The sequence below is a fragment of the Salvelinus sp. IW2-2015 genome, linkage group LG1 (genome assembly GCF_002910315.2).
Source record: "Salvelinus sp. IW2-2015 linkage group LG1, ASM291031v2, whole genome shotgun sequence".
NCBI lineage: Eukaryota > Metazoa > Chordata > Actinopteri > Salmoniformes > Salmonidae > Salvelinus > Salvelinus sp. IW2-2015.
This window is the reverse complement of record NC_036838.1, coordinates 51,915,171-51,936,242: the sequence shown is the minus strand read 5'-3', so window position 1 is coordinate 51,936,242 and position 21,072 is coordinate 51,915,171. Positions and strand designations below refer to the sequence as shown.

At 41.0% G+C, this 21,072-nt stretch overlaps 1 protein-coding gene across 3 annotated transcripts in view; it reads right to left on the bottom strand.

Moving 5' to 3' along the window:
• LOC111969579 (contactin-4-like) overlaps positions 1-21,072 on the bottom strand; it is a 259,803-nt gene that overhangs the window by 34,556 nt on the left and 204,175 nt on the right. For all 3 annotated transcript variants that reach the window (XM_023995756.1, XM_023995757.1, XM_023995759.2), the window contains exon 12: positions 5,140-5,267. In XM_023995756.1, coding sequence (XP_023851524.1) covers positions 5,140-5,267 — 128 coding nt within the window. The remainder of the gene's footprint in view (positions 1-5,139; positions 5,268-21,072) is intronic.

Sequence of the window (21,072 nt, the reverse complement as noted above, 5' to 3'; positions counted from 1 at the left end):
AAACTGTTTGAATGATGTCTGTGAGTATAACAGAACTCATATGGCAGGAAAAAACCTGAGAAYAAAACAGGAAGTGAGAATTCTGAGAGTGGTCGATGTTAACTACTCTAGGATAGGGGGCAGCATTTTCACTTTTGGATAAATAGCGTGCCCAATTTCAACTTCCTTCTGCTCATCCCCAGAATATAAGATATGCATATTATTAGTAGATTTGGATAGAAAACACTGAAGTTTCTAAAACTGTTTGAATCATGTCTGTGAGTATAACAGAACTTATGTAGCAGGCAAAACCCAGAGGACTAACCATTCAGATTTCTTTTTTTTAGGTCACTGTCTGTTCAATGAGTTTTCATTCATTGGGATACTAGATTTCTAAGTGACTTGTTTTCAAGTTCCTACCGCTTCCACTGGATGTCACCAGTCTTTGGAAATTGGTTGAGGTAATTCCTTTTTGCAATGACGAAGAACAGCCATCTGGAATCAGTGTAACGTTATGTGTACTGTTTGAGAGTTGCGCAAGACTAGAAAAGTAGCATTAGTTTGTTGTCCTCCTGTATTGAAAACAGATAGACCCGTCTTCAATTTGATCGATTTAAAAATACCTAACGTTGTATTACAAAAGTAGTTTGAAATGTTTTGGCAAAGTTTAGAGGTAATGTTTTAGATATTTTGTAGTGACGTTGCGCAAATTGGAAGCTGTTTTTTTCTGGATCAAACGCGCCAAATAAATTAACATTTTGGATATATATGGACGGAATTAATCGAACAAAAGGACCATTTGTGATGTTTATGGGACATATTGGAGTGCCAACAAAAGAAGCTCGTCAAAGGTAAGGCATGATTTATATTTTATTTCTGCGTTTTGTGTTGAGCCTGCAGGGTTGAAATATGCTACACTCTCTTTGTTTACTGTTGTGCTATCATCAGATAATAGCATCTTATGCTTTCGCGGGAAAAGCCTTTTTGAAATCTGACATGTTGGCTGGATTCACAACGAGTGTAGCTTTAATTTGGTATCTTACATGTGTGATTTAATGAAAGTTTGATTTTTATATCATTTTATTTGAATTTGGCGCTCTGCATTTTCCCTGGCTATTGGCCAAGTGGGACGCAAGCGTCCCGCCTATCCCAGAGAGGTTAAAGTCATCGCCTATTCAATTCCCTGTAATATATGGATCTGTTTGCACTTCCTACGCCTTCCACTAGATGTCAACAGTCAGTAGAACGTGGAATGAAGCTTATGCTGTGTTGAGGGACCGGATGCYAGGTTTTTGAGTCAGTGGTCTGGCAGAGTTCCAGTTCTTGGTCACGCACTTTCCTCATGATATCGTCATGCGTTCCATTACTTATAGAGACTGAAAAGAATGCTCCGGTTGGAACGTTATTGGATATATATGATAACAACATCCTGAAGATTGATTCTCTACTAAGTTTGACCAGTTTATTCGACTTGTAATATAACTTTTTTAAGTTTTCGTCCGACGTTTGCCTGCATCTGCACGAGCGTTTGGACATGTGTACTACACATGCTAGCAAAATTAGCTAATTGGACATAAGTAATGGACATTATCGAACAAAACAACGATTTATTGTGGAACTAGGATTCCTGGCACTGCATTCTGATGAAGATAATCAAAGGGAATATTTATGATGTAATTTCTGTTGACTCCAACATGGCGGAGAAATGTTGTTAAATCTGAGCGCCGTCTCAGATTATTGCATGGTGTGCTTTTTACGTAATAAAAAAAAAAAATCTGACACAGCGGTTGCATTAAGAACAAGTGCATCTTTAATTATATGTAAAACATGTATCTTTCATCAAAGTTTATGATGAGTATTTCTGTTATTTGAAGTGGCTCTCTGTAATTACTCCGGATATTTTGGAGGCATTTCTGAACATGGTGCCAATGTAAACCGAGATTTGTGGATATAAATATGCACATTATCGAACAAAAAATAAATGTATTGTGTAACATGATGTCATATGAGTGTCATCTGATGAAGATGTTCAAAGGTTAGTGATTCATTTTATCTCTATTTCTGCTTTTTGTTACTACTATATTTTGCTGGGAAAATGGCTGTGTTTTTCTGTGGCTATGTACTGAGCTAACATAATTGTTTGGTGTGCTTTCCCCGTAAATCCTTTTTGAAATCAGACATGTTGGCTGGATTCACAACATGTACAGCTTTAATTTGGTGTCTTAGATTTTTATAGTAATGTATTTGAATTTGGCGCGCTACATTTTTTCTGTATTTTGGCCAAGTTGGACGTTAGCGTCCCACATATCCTAGAGAAGTTAAAGGGAGACAAAACATTTCTCATTACACTGTCACATGCGTTAAAAGCCTCTCTGTATTATTGAGATATCAAGACTCATCCCATCCCCTAGTGTCTTCAATAGTACCATTCAGGATCAGCAATATACTGAGCTGACGTCAAGGGGTGGGAAAGTGTTTTACCATTCGTTTTCATTGAATAATGAAAACGTTTGTCTTTCACTCAGACCATTCGATTTCTGCCTCAGCATCATGGTCAAATGTTTAAATAACACCCAACATTCAATCTGAAATAAGAAGAAATACAGCTGAAGTGGGAAGTTTCCATACACCTTAGACAAATACATTTAAAATCAGTTTCCCAATTCCTGACATTTAATCCTAGTAAAAATCCCCTGACTTAGGTCAGTTAGGATCACCACTTTATTTTAAGAACATGAAATGTCAGAATAATAGTAGAGAGAATGATTTATTTCAGCTTTTATTTCTTTCTGTAGGCCTCCTCGCTCTGGCAAGACTGTAAACTCTCCTTCCAGACTCATATTAAACATCTCCAATCCAAAATCAAATCTAGAATCGGCTTTCTATTTCGTAACAAAGCCTCCTTCACTCACGCRGCCAAACTTACCCTCGTAAAACTGACTATCCTACCGATCCTCGACTTCGGCGATGTCATCTACAAAATAGCTTCCAATACTCTGCTCAGCAAACTGGATGCAGTCTATCAGTGCCATCTGTTTTGTTACCAAAGCCCCTTATACCACCCACCACTGCGACCTGTATGCTCTAGTCGGCTGGCCCTCGCTACATATTTGTCACCAGACCCACTGGCTCCAGGTCATCTATAAGTCTATGCTAGGTAACGCTCCACCTTATCTCAGCTCACTGGTCACGATAACAACACCCACCTGTAGCACACGCTCCAGCAGGTATATCTCACTGGTCTTCCCCAAAGCCAACACCTACTTTGGCCGCCTTTCCTTCCAGTTCTCTGCTGCCAATGACTGGAACGAATTGCAAAAATCGCTGAAGCTGGAGACTTATATTTCCCTCACTAACTTTAAACATCAGTTATCTGAGCAGCTAACCGATCGATGCAGCTGTACATAGCCCATCTGTAAATAGCCCACCCAATCTACCTAACTCATCCCCATATTGTTTTTATTTACTTTTCTGCTCTTTTGCACACCAGTTTTTCTACTTGCACATCATCATCTGCTCATCTATCACTCCAGTGTTAATTTGCTAAACTGTAATTACTTCGCTACCATGGCCTATTTATTGCCTTACCACCTCATGCCATTTGCACACACTGTATATAGACTGCATTTTTTTCTATTGTGTTATTGACTGTACGCTTGTTTATTCCATGTGTAACTCTGTGTTGTTGTTTGTGTCGCACTGCTTTGCTTTATCTTGGCCAGGTCGCAGTTGTAAATGAGAACTTGTTCTCAACTAGCTTACCTGGTTAAATAAAGGTTAAATAAAATAAAAAATWAAATAACTTGTTTTACTGTGGATATAGATACTTRTGTACCTGTTTCCTCCAGCATCTTCACAAGGTCCTTTGCTGCTGTTCTGGGATTGATTTGCACTTTTCGCACCAAAGTACGTTCATCTATAGGAGACAGAACATGTCTCCTTCCTGATCGGTATGACGGCTGCGTGGTCCCATGGTGTTTATACTTGCGTACTATTGTTTGTACAGATGAACGTGGTACCTTCAGATGTTTGGAAATTGCTACCAAGGATGAACCAGACTTGTGGAGGTATACCATTTTTTTCTGAGGTCTTGGCTGATTTCTTTTGATTTTCCCATGATGTCAACCTAAGTGTATGTAAGCTTCCGACTTCAACTTTATGTGTAAATGCATCTGAAAATGGAGGCGGTGCTGGCAAATTGTCAAGTTTTTGCCAGTTAAAAAGGTGGCAACCCTACTTTCCAATTCCAACCTAAATAAATACAATCAGACAGAAAGATCTACAGCATAATAAAGATACAGCTGGCTGTCATTAAATCTTGTTTTATTCCAATAATCAATTGTAATATTAATGTACAATGAGATCAACATCAGACACTTTGGACTGTGAATCAGACCTAACTGACAACTTTTTATCCTTGGGAACAAAGCAGTGGAAAGGGGGATTAATAGCAAAAACATTATAGACAATCAAAACACACCACCAACAAGGAAAGCAATCATATCACAACCCAACTGAACCAGACCAGACTTCTTTAAAAAAATAGGTCATAGTAGGGTTAAAATTCACACAAAAAAAACAAAGAAAAAAAGATCAGCAATACTCCAAGCGATGAAAAACAGTTGAGAATACCACTGCCCCCTTACAGCAGCAGGACAGAAAAAACAGCAGCATGCACAAAACAAAGCCTCCCAATTCACAACACCTTACACCCGTCTCTCATTCATTTTTAATGAAGTATAATAAGTTCCAGAAACAGAGCAGAAACACGATCTTCAGTCCCACAGGGTGACTCCTACAGATGATCTCACAAACACTACTCTCCTTTTAATCCCTTCTACTCTTTCTTTATACTGTACCAAGAACCTGTTTGGTCTGAAGGTCTGGAGACAGTGTTGAATATTCACTATAGTACATGGCGAGGGCAACAGTGCAACCTCCAACTCTGTTTCTTAATGAGCGCTCAGTGCAAAACCCCATTGAAATCATCATTCATGTTTAGAGGAGAAAAGCTTAAGGACTGTACTCAACTGAGAACCACATCTACTGTGAACAGTCTGTCGCAAGAGAGGTTCACTAGTTGCATCCTATGAGAAATCACAACCTTATTTAAAGACTCCATAAGCCCATACAGTATAATAGAATGACAAATAGGCTTACCTTTGACCATGAGAGTCCCGTAGCTGCTTGCCACTCCAAACTGGTTTCTTGCCACACACGTGTAAAGGCCTGCATCTGGTCTGGTTGAATTCTGTATGCGGAGGTTTCCGTTATCCAGAATGGAAACTCTGCAAGCAGAAAAAGCAGAACGAGTATGTAACAGATACATTTTTTGTTCATTGCATTACCATATTTCTTTCCCACTTGTATTGCAGTCTGTGAATGTCAATTTTTTTAAGTACACTTTCTGCATTGTTCGTCATGCATGGGTGTTCCTCAGAGAGAAAGGCAATTAGTCTAGCAGTGCAATATCGTCAGAAATGGTATAGCAATAGCATTGGTTTGATTTGCTTCTTTCTATTCTAACAGGTGTTAGATAAACATACATTTGAAGTCAGAAGTTTACATACACCTTAGCCAAATACATTTAAACTCAGTTTTCACAACTCCTGACATTTAATCCTAGTAAAAATTCCCTGTTTTAGGTCAGATAGGATCACCACTTTATTTTAAGAATGTGAAATGTAGGGGGCCTCCCGGGTGMCGCAGTGGTCACTGCATCGCAGTGCTAGCTGTGCCACCAGAGACTCTGGGTTCGCGCCCAGGCTCTGTCGCAGCCGGCCGCGACCGGGAGGTCCGTGGGGCGACGCACAATTGGCCTAGCGTCGTCCGGGTTAGGGAGGGTTTGGCGGGTAGGGATATCCTTGTCTCATCGCATACTAGGATCTCCTGTGGCGGGCCAGGCGCAGTGCACGCTAACCAGGTCGCCAGGTGCACGGTGTTTCCTCCGACACATTGGTGCGGCTGGCTTCCGGGTTGGCCACTCCAATACCTTGACATGGTTCTTAAGCCATTTTGCCACAACTTTGGAAGTATGCTTGGGGTCATTGTCCATTTGGAAGACCCGTTTTCGACCAAGCTTTAACTTCCTGACTGATGTCTTGAAATATTGCTTCAATATATTCACATAATTTTCCTTCCTCAAGATGCCATCTATTTTGTGAAGTGCACCAGTCCCTCCTGCAGCAAAGCACCCCCACATGATGCTGCCACCCCCGTGCTTCACGGTTGGGATGGTGGTCTTCAGCTTGCAAGCCTCCCCTTTTTCCTCCAAACATAACGATAGTCATTATGGCCAAACAGTTATGTTTTTGTTTCATCTTTGTCCCCATGTGCAGTTGCAAACCGTAGTCTGGCTTTTTTATGGCGGTTTTGGAGCAGTGGCTTCTTGCTGAGTGGCATTTCAGGTTATGTCGATATAGGACTCGTTTTACTGTGGATAAAGATACTTCTGTACCCGTTTCCTCCAAAATCTTCACAAGGTCCTTTGCTGTTGTTCTGGGATTGATTTGCACTTTTCGCACCAAAGTATGTTCATCTCTGGGAGACAGAATGCGTCTCCTTCCTGAGCGGTATGACGGCTGCATGGTCCCATGGTGTTCATACTTTTGTACCTTCAGGAGTTTGGAAATTGCTCCCATGGATGAACCAGATTTGTGGAGGTATACAACATTTTTCTGAGGTCTTGGTCGATTTCTTTTGATTTTCCCATGATGTCAAGCAAAGAGGCACTGAGTTTGAAGGTAGGTCATGAAATACATACACAGGTACACCTCTAATTGAGTCAAATTATGTCAATTAGCCTATCAGAAGCTTCTAAAGCCATGACATCATTTTCTGGAATTTTCCAAGCTGTTTAAAGGCACAGTCAACTCAGTAAACTTTTGACCCACTGGAATTGTGACAGTGAATTATAAGTGAAATAATCTGTCTGTAAACAATTGTTGAAYAAATTACTTGTGTCATGCACAAAGTAGATGTCCTAACCGACTTGCCAAAACTATAGTTTCTTAACAAGAAATTGTTAAAAAATGTGTTTTAATGACTCCAACCTAAGTGTATGTAAACTTCCGACTTCAAATGTAAATATCTATATCATGCATTGACTGGAAATTACATAATTTAAATGTAAATATATAATCAATAAACATATCATAACTGTTCTCTCRGGCTGGAGCAGCCTACTACTTTTAATTAACCAATAAATTAAATCAATCAATCAATCAATAAACTCCCACTATTGGTCTTCTTGTATGTCTAGGCGCCACTCAAAGAAACGATCAAAACTACGAATAAGAGAATTGAAATGTAACTATGGTGACTGAGAAAGTTCTCAAACATTTCTAATTGTGCTTTGTTCTTTTATAAGTGATAAAATGAGACAATGTGTTCAAACAGCTGATTTATGACTTCATATGACCGGAAGACATCCAGGAACTGGCCAACACTAGTCACTTTAAACAATGTCACTTTAATCATGTTTACATATCTTACATTACTCATATCACATGTATATACTGTATTTCATACCGTCTACTGCACCTTGTCTATGCCGCTCAGCCATCGCTCAATCATATACTTACATGTACATATTCTCATTCACCCCTTTAGATTTGTGTGTATTAGGTAGTTGTTGGGGAATTTTTAGATTACTTGTTAAATATTACTGCACTGTCGGAACTAGAAGCATAAACATTTCGCTACACTCGCATTAACATCTGATAACCATGTGTATGTGACCAATAAAATTAGATTTATACAATCACTTCATATCTGTATGGCCTTTACACAATGGCCACTGGTACTATGAATGGTTAATGATTTTTAACCAAACTCCACATTTTCCTAAATAAGAGGCAACAAAAATTAAATAGTGACCTTGGAAGCAGGGCAGTGTCGGAAAAATGGCAAGATCAATTTATTAAACTGTGGTGGATTCMAATTATCTGAAACTCTGCTGAATCTGCAAACTGTATATATATAAAAAAAACATAGTTCCTATTGTAAAGCAGACAAGAAAAATGGTATGTGGTCTTTGCATTGTGATCCGCTGTGTTTTATAAGAGACAGTGTAAATCAAACTGTCATCCACAGCTCTGTGTAATAGCAGGTCATGTATTACAACTCTGGACATTGCTCAGTTAGTGAAGCCTCTTTTCTAAGATGCTCTGATTACATGAGGTGAAATATGTTTTGAATTTGTGTTGATAAACACCACACTCAAATTTTAGTTTCAACCTATTTGAAGTAAAAAGATTAAGGCAAGAAACACTAAAATAACCTGTTTTGAATTTAGATAATACGTATCTTAATGACTGAATGTGTTTGTGACTCACCCTGACTACTTCACCTGACAAAAGCACTTTAAATGACCCATTATCTTGTTAATTTACTATAATCAAGTGAGAGAATCACTATCTGATCTATACCGCTCTATATTGGATAGGCGAAGAAGGACATACACATGACGAAAGTGAAAGTACTGCAGCAGTCACAGCACTACCATACAATGTATTTTATTCATACAGCACCTCATTGTTCAGTTGAAAGAACTGAACAATGAGGTTGCTAAAATTAGAAGTGTCTTAGTGGCTGGTCTAGGAAGATGCCCTGATCTTTGGATAGCTGTTTCAAGAAAAATAACAATTGTAGTGCACATCAACATTGGTATAGTTCTGGTAAACAAAAAGACTGAGTAAATAGGGCAACAACACATTGTTTTAACTAGATCAAGCTCCGACCTGATTTAAGACTACATCTCCAGCACATGGCTCACAGTAATGCCTCATATAACTCAATACCTGCATTTGTGTGCTTGGCTCTATATATTTCCACAATCCCCTTATCCCCTGGGACAAAGGGACAATAATGTGACTTGTGCATATTCTGAGAGAAGCTCTACAGAGAGAATACAAGTGGGACTATACACAAACACTATGCCTCATAGTATGCCTCTCTTACTGCAAGATAAATCTCTTGACGGACTCTCTCCTCGGTCACACACTGAAATGTCTGTACACTGTGTCCTTACGGCTCGTTATCAGACTGACTCATTGACTGATATTACATGAATGGGAAAGGCATTATTAGTAGACGTTGAAGTTGGCTTTGAAGCTGGTGTTAGAGGAGCTGAGGTAAACTACAAGTCAAGTAAGGGAAGTCTTCCAGTTGTACCCTCGTGAATCAACCTCTAGATAACATCTCTGTCTGATCTGCCCACGGTCTCAGGAGAGCCTTCCTCCCTTCCCACCTTCCTCCATGAATGAGAGGATGCGGAGGAGGAGGATGTATCAATAATTCACAGGTGAGATGAACACAAGTGCTACTCTTTTCATCTCAGCCTCACACAAAGTTAATGGCTGCCGTTATAAACCTTTCCGAAGAAGAGAGACAATTATTTCCAACAAGATGGGAAAAGCCCCAAAAAACTACTCATGTTATAAAAACAATACAAACAATAATCCTGTATTGGGGAAGTAACAGGGAAAGAGACTGGACAGTGTTCATCTTTAATGTCCTGTAAGAAGATGAAAGACAAATAACATCAGTCGCAGAGAAACCATTGCTCCTACTACTGTTTAGTGCAAATTGCCGGAAACTGTAACTATGGTCCAAAGTAAAAAAAACAACACTTCCTCTCGTTTTCTTTTCTGACATTCTCTTTGAGACATCACCGCTACGACTGAAGACTATATTACGGTCCGTGAGACAGAAGCTTTCAGCTTACAGTACTTCTAAAACAAGCTTTGTTTTWACTACCTCCTAATTCAAGGACATTTTACATTTACATTTTTGTCATTTAGCAGACGCTCTTATCCAGAGCGAATTACAGAGGCAATTTGAGTTAAGTGCCTTGCTCAAGGGCACCGGCAGATTTTTCAACTAGTCGGCCACAAGGACATTGGTCTTTGATTTTAGACAAACAGCAATTTGATGTGGACAATTGTCTGTACTGTAAAAAAAATGTTTTACTGAAAAGCACAGATGTATTGTGCAAAGGAAGTGCTAGAATGCTAGATGTGTGTTGGATGAATTCATGACAAAACCATTTACCAGAAATTATTAAAAATGATGGTGGCAGCACTACACTGAAATGAAGAGAGTGTTTCATGTTGGGTTTGATGCACACAAACAGATAGAATTGCTGATGATGTCAATATTGGCATAACAGAAATACATCGATTTACCCCAATGTCCTAATGGGTGCATATATGAAGGTAGCATTGGTAAACACCACCATTCACAAATACACAAACACACCCTCTCCATCTCAGAGCCTGATTGGACGGGTGACTGCAGGGTCTCTGTGTGCTCTTCATTAGCAGAGTAAATAAAACAGGACTGTGAAAATTGGGGTTAAGATTCTATCAGTAGAATTACTCAGCCATGAGGCCATGTGAAAAAAGGCTTCACAAAATAATGAACCTCGGCTAAGGCGCGTTACACTCTATGTGTATTGCATCTCTACAATCACTCCTCTAATACTCATTTCTCCCCATCTGGTTCAGTCCAACCACCACTCGAGCCAGGCAATTTCCAAAAACAAGCCTCATCCAGCATTCATCSGGCACATTAAATAGTATTCAGGGCATGGGTTTCACTGTGTCTGCCACTATAGCTGTGTGCATCCTGTATTTAGTTTACAGATAAGGAGAGATATGCATTAAAGTATGTTGCTTGTCCTGGTCTACACTGACCTACCTGCAGGTGGTGTTAGTAATCATGATTGTATCAAAGCGTCAGTGGTAGTAACACTGCTCCAGGGGAGAATAGGAAAGGCTCAGATGAGGTGTCTACAGGGGCAAAGGCTAGGTCACCCTATCCTCTGAACGGGACAAAAGGTTGGACCCAACTCTGAYGTGTACGGAGGGAAAAGTCTGACATCCCAAGATAAACGGACAGTCTGTCTCTCCCCAGGTTCCCCACAGAGCTCTGTGTTTGAGAGGAACGGCCTTGGCAGACACTTAAATCAAGTCAAACTGCACAGATTTGACAAAGCAAAACCACAGCTGGAGTGTATGATGCAGAATGCACTATGTAGTTCATCTGATGGGGAAGGTTCTGAGAAGTCTATTTTCACAGTTCCATCAAGACAAATCCAGAGTGCGTACCACTGCTTCCCATGTTGTCAACCCCAAGGTTAACAGGCATTACAATCCACAAAAATGTGTGGCAATGAGGTGTTTTTTTTAAAATCACTTAGACAACAAACCAATTGCCTGATGTTGCTAAAATAGGGACACCTGAGCATTTGTCTGGGACAATTCTCCAATAGCACTGTAATTGATATAGATGTTTYCCTTACGCAGGATTTTCCCAATACCTTTTAGCTTGTCACATGCATTATTAGTTCTACCTAATTATTCAGGAATTTATGTTATGATAGAAAGTGAACTCGAACGTCACAAACTTCAAAGCCTACACATTTCTTAAATAGAAGAAAGTTGGAATTGTTGTTCACCGAATGCACTAATTATCAACAAAAATGATGTGATGAACAGAGCAGTACGTCATGAAGAGTGATGCTGAGAATAACAGCCATGAATAAAACACAATGCTTGGAAGTGCCTCAAGCCACTGTTAAAAGGCCTACCCTATAGAGATCCTTTGCCTACGTCAATCAGAGTAGAATAACAGTATGAGGAGTGCATCTGGAGCCAGGGTTACACAGAGCTCTAGKTGAGTGTACACGTCTGACAGAAGGAAGAAGTATGATTGGCAGTAAGTAAGGACTCATTCCCCTTGACACAGTACAGATGACGTACCCTGCAACTAGCAGAATGCACTGAGTGGGTTCTTTTTCTTTTTTCAGTTACATTAAAATGGAGGAAGAAAGAAAGAGTGAGAGTTGCAGGCTATACGTTAAATGACATTTCATTTCAGTTTTCACTGGGTTGACCCTTGTCTCCAGGGTACTCTGTAGCATTAAGGTTTCCATGGAAATACACAGCTTTCTGAAAACACAGCCAGGGGACAGCGGTGTTAGCTTGCAAAGGAAGCAATAATCTCTACTTTGTGAAACAAATACACTGCAGTGCCAAACGGTCCCTCTGACACCACCTTCACATAAAAAGAGAAATGACAAGTGATTCCACATGGACCTGACAAACACGTTTTCATGGCTAATGCAACCTAGGCCTGCTATAGTAACATGCCATAATACATAGGCCTTTCTAAGCTAATACTTTTATACATTTTGGTATAATCATTGACAATAATTGTTTTAAACTATGCCAGCTGGAACATATACCTTATACCAAAAGCATGGGAAATGAACACACTTTATAGTCAAACTCTACAGGAGAGAAGTACACAAGAAAAACTTTCTTCTACAGCACATACTGTCCCTGGGCATAAAGAGTCTGTTTACTTGTTATCAGCCCCCTCCTCATAATGAAACTATACCAATACAATCTGAGCGCAAACACTGGGAAGAAACCACTTTCTAAGGACTCTGTGTTGGAAATTAAACGCTGTGCAGAGCGCACTGCTTATTACAGGTAGCTGTCTTAATCAAACCTCCTGATTTAGATTGTCTTAATTCCCGGCTGTGGAACAGGAGAACAGAATGGGATTGTGTGTGTAATTGCATTGAAAGGAGAGGAGTGTATATCTGTCTGGTCCACAGAGGGCCATGTGGATGTGCTGCTACAGCTACATGCTCCTTCCTCTAATCACAAATTGCCCTCAGAGTTTATTTCCTTCCACTGATATTCATCTCCTCCTCATGCGCTGGCTGAGGTATCCTTCAGGAATTAAAGAGCACTCACACACGTGTTCCAAAAAATTGTCGGAGGAACCAAGATGGATTACTTGTGCTGTGCTGGCGGATTCTCTCTTTGAAAAATGATATCAGCAGCAGTCTCTCCCAGATAAAAAATAATCCCAGAGAGGAGAACATAGGACGTGGACAGGTAAAGAGGGTTTTGACCTAATCTCAGCAAACATCTTTAAATTCACTTTTGCTCCAGGTCGAGATTTATTTGGGTTAAGTCGATCAACTCTTTTTGCTTGAGCTTGTTTTACAACCCTTACAAGAAAGGGAACAAGGGTTCGGTATGGTACAGTTGGTTGAGATATGGTACAGTTGGTTGAGCTAGTACAAATGATCAGAAATAGCTTGATCATTAAGGGTCAAATCAAATAACTGAAGTATGCGAGTGGACCTCATGTTTATGCATAAACCTTCCACTGACATCAATGAACATGATAAAAATAGTTCATCGATTTTTATACTTATTATAATAGTCTGTAAATATGAAATCATCCGTGATCAATTTGATGTGTCTTATTAATTGACTTTTTGGCAAATGAAATCATCAATACACATGAATCCTCTACACACTAGCACTGCACATCTTGATAGATCAAGCTAAGGTCAGCTTTTAAAATTATTTAAGACACATTTAAGCAGTGATAAAAGCCACAACATAATTTAGGGGGAAATCAAGGCTGTACAGGGGACAGTATGTGTGTGTTAGGTTTGTGGGTGTGTGTCTGTGTTTGCATGTGCTCCTGTCAGTTCGTCCATGCATGTGTGTGTGTGCCATTGAACATGTCTGTTTGTGCGTGTGTGTGTACTCCGGCAGAGCTGTAATCCTTGGCCTGTTCTCGTCCTCAGGTGGGAGGGCCATTCCCCTTCATGTGACATTCCCAGCCCTTCCATCATCAGATTGAAGAGGGAGGCTAACGCTAAATGAGCATGAGCACCATCAGCTGCCCACGCAACCTATCAAGTGGTGTGTCTCCCTTCAAAGTGAGATACATTTCTTTGGCTGCAGAACCTCTCAATATTTTGTTCGGAACATGGCGTGATGCAGACACCTCCACAGAGATCCAGATCTCCACTTTATCAAAGCAGATGTTCAATTAGAATCAATCAAGGACACTTAATCATGTCTGAGAAATGACTGAGTGCAGAATCGTTGATACTAAGTCAATGTAAGTAAATGCATCACAAGCTTCCTCAGCGGACGCTAATAAAAATGTGCTGATACTTGTTCCACATCTGGTTTCCTTCCTGACATTGATTCATTCTGGAGTGTGCCTGGCATAGCAGATGGGGTGTGTGAATTGGAGTTCACTCTGGRAGACATCATTTATGCGAGAGCCATCACCATGTCCTSCTCCTTTGCAGGTACAGATAGCGATAGGTCATAAGCATGGCTACATCTGAGGGCATCTCACTCCCGTCCTTGTCTCCCTCAATACGACGGAGTCAACACCCTGATGCAGAAAATCCTGCTGTGCCTTACTTCCACCACTCAACCCATTATCCACTCTACAGGGATGTAGGGAGTATATTTGCAAGTAGAGCCCATTGTATGTTAAACACCCCCAGCCAGGCATCAAAGCCTGACAGCCATCAATTACGTGACCAAGAAAGAGTGGGAGGAAACAACAAACTCAGACCAAGTCCTCAGACAGACTAATCACAACGCACTTCTTTAAAGTGAACAAAGCGTTCAATATGACTTTGTTCTATACAGTCAGTAGGTAGAATAATTACATCTGGCCTTTTATTTAAAAGCCCAAGGGCTATATACAGTATTATAAAGGTCAATGTTATAAGAATAGATTTAAAGTGAGGCTAATTTATAAAAGAAGATGTCATGCAGAGAAGACCTTGAAAGTTAACTTAATTTACTGTATCATTAATCCTTAATTTGATAAACCTGTGTTATTCTTAACTGGCACTAATCTCCTTCCGTACACAACATCAAAACTAATACAGAGTCACAGAACAGATCTCACCATGGCAAAATAAAACCTGTGGTTCAAAGCCAATGTGTTGCAGCATCGGAGCACACCAAAGCATGCTGCAGTATATCTGTACCACCAAAACATCTGAAGTGRCCACTCACATATCAGTCAACAAACTGTTGCCACAAAGTTGGAATTGTCTAGAATTTCATTSTATGCTGTAGCTTCAAGATTTCTCTTTACTGMAACTAAGGAGCCTAAACCATGAAAAACATCCCCAGACCATTATTCCTCCTTACAGTTGGCACTATGCATCGGGGCAGGTAGCGTTCTCCTGGCCTCCGCCAAACCCAGATTAGCTGAAGCGTGATTCATCACTCCAGAGAACGCATTTCCACTGCTACAGAGTCCAATGGCGGCAAGCTTTACACCACTCCAGCCGACGCTTGGCATTGAGCATGGTGTTCTTAGGCTTATGTGCAGCTGCTRGGCCATGGAAACCCATTTCATGAAGCTTCCGATGAACAGTTATTGTGCTGACGTTGCTTCCAGAGGCAGTTTGGAACTTTGTAGTGGGTTGTAGTGAGCGAGCCTACCAGMCGAGCTAAATGCCTTTTATGCTCTCTTCAAGTCAAGCAACACTGAAGCATGCAGGAGAGCACCAGCTGTCCCGAACAACTGTATGATAATGCTCAACTTGCCAGTTGGAAGTGCTTGCAAAGGCTGGTAATGGCTCACATCAGCAGCATCATACCAGATAKSCACTCCAATTCTCATACCGCCCAAACAGATCCACAAGTGACGCAATCTCAATCACACTGCTCTTTCCCACCTGGACAAAAGGAACACCTATGTGAGAATGCTGTTCATTGACTACAGCTCAGCATTCAACACCATAATGCCCACAAAGCTCATCACTAAGCTAAGGACCCTGGGACTAAACACCTCCCTCTGCAACTGGATCCTGGACTTCCCGACAGGCCACCCCCACGTGGAAAGGGTAGGCAACAACATGTCTGCCACGCTGATCATCAACACTGGGGCCCCTCAGGGGTGCGTGCTCAGTTCCCTCCTGTACTCCCTGTTCACCCACGACTGCGTGGCCAAACACGACTCCAACACCATCATTAAATTTGCTGACGACACAACACTGGTTTGCGGTGTCAGAGGAAGGCCCCAAAAATTGTCAGACTCCAGTCACCCAAGTCATAGACTGTTCCTTCTGCTTGCGCACGGCAAGCGGTACCAAAGCGCCAAGTCTATGACAAAAAAGGCTCCTTAACAGCTTCTACCCCTAAGCCATAAGACTGTTGAACAATTAATCAAATGGCCAACRGGACAATTTACGTTCTCAATCCCCCCCTTTTTGTTTTTACACTGCTGCTACTCGCTGTTTATTATCTATGCATAGTCACTTTACCCCTACCTACATGAACAAATTACCTCGACTAACCTGTCGGTACCGGTACCCCCTGTATATAGCATCGGTATTGTTATTTTATTGTGTTACTTTTTATTATTTTCTTAACTCTTTCTTGAACTACATTGGTGGTTAAAGGCTTGTAAGTACGCATTTCACGGTAATACCTGTTGTATTCGGCGCATGTGACAAATAAAGTTTGATTTGATTTGCAGGACGCACTACACGCTTCAGCGGCCCCATTCTGTGAGCTTGTGTGTGGCCTACCACTTTYCGGCTGAGCCGTTGTTGCTCCTAGATGTTTCCACTTCACAATAACAACACTTACAGTTGACTGGGGCAGCTCTAGCAGGGCAGAAATTTGACATACTGACATGTTGGAAAGGTTGGCCTCCAATGACAGCGCCATGTTGAAAGTGACTGAGCTGTACTGCAAATGTTTGTCTATGGAGATTGCATGGCTGTGTGCACAATTTTATACACCTGTCAGCAACAGGTGGGGCTGAAATAGCCCGAATCCATTCATTTGAAGGGGTGTCCACATACTTTTTGTATACAGTATATCGTGTATTTGTACGAGTGTGCCTGTCGCGTAAGATAACTCCAAACAGGCCTTTGAAAGACTGCCTTTAATTCAGAGAGAAGAGACAAGGGGAAAACAGAATGTCAGCAKGTCCAGCGGGCGGGCGTGCAGGCAGGCAGACGGTGGCCACTCATTCAGAGACAGTTGATTGTGTGGGTCTGGTGTGAGGGGCCAAAAATGTTTTTTCTCTCTCTTCCAATCCAGTGGTGACATATTGAAATGGGATGTTTTTATGCAGCGGTCCATTGCCTGACATGGCCCACTTATACACTCATCGGCAAGACCCTTCTCTGCGTTCTCAGCTGCTTTGTTCCAGCTGATGTCATCTAAACCGGGTCCCTGCAGGGTTGTCTGGGAGAGATAAGACTCCCCCCAACACCCACCTCTGCTGGTCTCCTGCAGAAAAAAGGGTTGCTGCTAAGAAGATGGATTACCCAGCTGGTGACACTGGCTCCCCTCCCTCTATAGCCACAGTGGAGCACTAACACAATTAAGCCAATTAATTTTGAACAACAAGGGGTTTACAACCCCCCCCCCTTGATTATGCATGCTCCTGAGCAAGTGTACCACCACATTCTGCTCACACCTTATTTAGATAAAACAATGTGATTATTAATTATTCTCAAGTGCAGTAATTGTGCAAATGGTAGACAAAGCAAGGCAGTGGTGGTCCACTCGATTACATGGTGAACTAGTCTCACTTTACAATATGTCGTGCATTTTTGAGAGAGAGAGAGAGCGAAATATTTCTGTTGCTGTTCATTTTTCTATTGCTTATTTCACTTTTGTTAATTATRTATTTCAAACATATGTTTCCCATGCCAATAAAGCCCTTAAATCTTAAATTGAAATTGGAGAGAGAATGAAGTGAGTGTGTAATGTKTAAAGTTCTCATAACATAAAAACTGTGCAGTTGTGCTGATGAAAATACAATGTTGTATTGTATAAAATATTTGCCTGATGTTGCAATAGCGTTCCCAGAACATATGTCTGATCTTTAAAAGGTTCCCATAATGCTTTATTGGTTTTTGGGAACAGTCTGATGAGAACATTGTGGGGACATCACAAAAGATAAACTGTTCAGTTGTGCAGATGATTAAACAATTTAATTTAGTGAACATTCACCTTCACTTACAAGAAAATGTTTTTTTATTATGTTCTTTAAAAGTTCATACAACATTTCTTTAGGTTGTGGGAACATTGCGGGGATATGACAAGAGCTAATTCACAAAAACTGTCCAGTTATGCTGACATGCAGATAATGTTTGAARCAGGGTGCACAAAACATTGCTTTGATGGTGCAAGAATGTTGACAGAACAGTCTTTGAGTTCTTTAAAGAATCCCAGAACATATAATTAGGTTGTGGGAACAGTGTGGGTACTTTATAAGAGATGTGTTCCCAAAGCACAAAATATGCTCAGTTGTGATGATATTCATACAACGTTTAAGTTAGGTTGAACAGGACATTCCCTTAATGTTGTAAGAATGTTGACAGAACACCTGGTCTAAGTTCTTTAAAGGTTCCCAGAACATTTCAGTTTTGAGAGTTGTCTGGGATGTTGCAAGAACATTGTGATATTCACATATTGTACTTAAGAGGTTGTGCATAACATTCCCACAATGTWGCACAATTTCCAGGTCCATTTTCATAGCAGTTTAACATACTATTCCATTGATGTTCACACAATATACATTTTACCTTGACTGGAGGTCCACAGAACATTTCAAGAACATTTAGAAAATTGTGTATTTAAGTTTACATAATAGTACCACAACATTCTCAGCATGCACATTTCTAGTTCCTTAAAGCATAATGCAGATTGGAATACATCCCCCACTATGTTTCTCTCCATATTTAATGGTAATTCACATTTGAGGATTGTATTGTAGGCCCACTAAAAAAGTGATATAGACAAACATTTAATTTAATTCATAGGACATTTAAACAGCATTTAAATCATACAAACACAACCATAGGGGGGGCCAAATAAACACGCTCCCTTTAAATGCCTTAGAGTAAAACATAATCTCAGATCTTGTTATGATAAGAAACGGACTCTGTAGCCGATTATATACATTTAATACATTTAACAACGGAAATTATTCTAAATGTACACCAGTCAAGTTTCAGAACACGTCATAGCACCATCTCCACTACTTCTTTGGTTTTAAATGATGGTCTTAATTGTTTGGATAAGAAGAAACACTGTGTGGCCCATTTTATTGACCTGTCTAAAGCCTTCGACACTGTGGATCACTCATTACTTACGTTTACTTTTCATCAATTGGCATGGACCAGGCTGCATGTAGCTAGTTTGAAAATTATTTAAAGACCGAACACAGTGTGTATTTCCTGATGATGTTAAATCATGTTTTCTGGACATAACAAAGGGTGTCCCACAGGGATCGATTCTTGGTCTGGTTCTTTTCACTATTTAAATGAACAATATCGGTTTATCTGTAAAAAAAAAGATGACACTTTGGTGTATGCTATTTCCCCCACAGCTGACCAGGCTCTGTCAGTGCTTCAGTCTGACTTTAATGCCCTGCAGAAAGCCTTTGTTGAACTGAAATTAGTACTTAATGCAGGTAAAACCAAGTATGTTATTTTCCAAATCACTTAAAAATGTATCTGATGATTTATGCCTACGTACTTTGGATGGGGCCCTCATTGATTGGTGTCCCTGCCTATAATTATCTGGGCATCTGGATTGCTGAAAAAAATATATACTTTAAAAAGCATGTTGATGAGTTAGTTAAGATGGCGTAGCAGTGTAGACGTGTTTGTTTAGTCRTCTCGTGTACGTTTGTATTTTTCGTATTTCTTGTATATATAAAAAAAAAAAAAATCTATCTCTTTTCGATTTTTAATTCGATTATACCTTCCGGTAACCTACCTCACCCAATGTGATACGGAATCGCTATTATTTTTTAACTTTGGAACATATTCAAGAACCCCCAGTAGCTAACCAGCTAATCAGCTACAAGCTATTTAGCCATTTTTAGCCGCTGCTAGCAGCTTTTACCTTCTGCACAGACACCAGCCCTGTTATTAGCCTGGATATTACTCACCAATTTATCAGCATCGGACTGTCTCTCGACAACAACGCCGGATTCCTGCCGTAATCCCTGAGCCACTACTTCTGATCCTCACATCTAGCTTGCAGCTAGCGCCGCTGCCACGAAGCTAGCACCAGTTAGCAAACACAATTCTACAATCACAACCTCTCTTTCGCCATCGCCATCCGGCTTGTATTCTCTGTCGACACGACCACYTCTGGTCTGCAGACGAATACCCCATCCGCTGTSCCCTCAACCGGCCTCCGTRTGAGCACCCCCTCCGTCTGAGCAGACCACCCCCCGGGCTACTAACTTTAAACGCCGCGTGCTAGCTTAGTGGCGGCTTCCCTGCTCCATCTACGGCTGCCCCCTGGACATTATGATCACTTGGCTACATAGCTGATGCTTGCCGGACTGTCCATTAATTCACGGTACTCCATTCTGTTTATTTGTGTTTTATCTGTCGGCTCTGTGRTTTAACTCAGGKTCTGTGTGTAGTTAATCCGACCCTCTCTGCCTAGTCGTCGCCATCTTTACCTGCTGTTGCTGTGTTAGCTGACTAGCTGCTGTTATCTCACCTGTTGTTTTAGCTAGCTCTCCCAATCAAGACCTGCAATCACTTTATGCCTTACTGTAAGTCTCTCTCAAATATCAATATGCCTTGTATACTGTTGTTCAGGCTAGTTATCATTGTTTTGGTTTGCAATGGACCCCGTAGTTCCACTCTCCGTACCTCTGATACCTCCTTTGTCCCACCTCCCACACATGCGGTGACCTCACCCATTGAGACCAGCATGTCCAGAGATACAACCTCTCTTATCATCACCCAGTGCCTGGGCTTGCCTCCGCTGTACCCGCGCCCCACCATACCCCTGTCTGCACATTATGCCCAGAATCTATTCTACCACGSCCATAAATCTGCTCCTTTTATTCCTTGTCCCCAACGCTCTAGGCGACCAGTTTTGATAGCCTTTAGCCGCACCCTCATCCTACTACTCCTCTGTTCCTCGGGTGATGTGGAGGTAAACCCAGGCCCTGCATGTCCCCAGGCACCCTCATTTGTTGACTTCTGTGATCGAAAATGCCTTGGCCTCATGCATGTCAACATCAGAAGCCTCCTCCCTAAGTTTGRCTTACTCACCGCTTTAGCACACTCTGCCAACCCTGATGTCCTTGCCGTGTCRGAATCCTGGCTTAGGAAGGCCAACAAAAATTCTGAGATTTCCATACCCAACTATAACACTTTCCGTCAAGATAGAACTGCCAAAGGGGGAGGAGTTGCAATCTACTGCAGAGATAGCCTGCAAAGTTCTGTCATACTTTCCA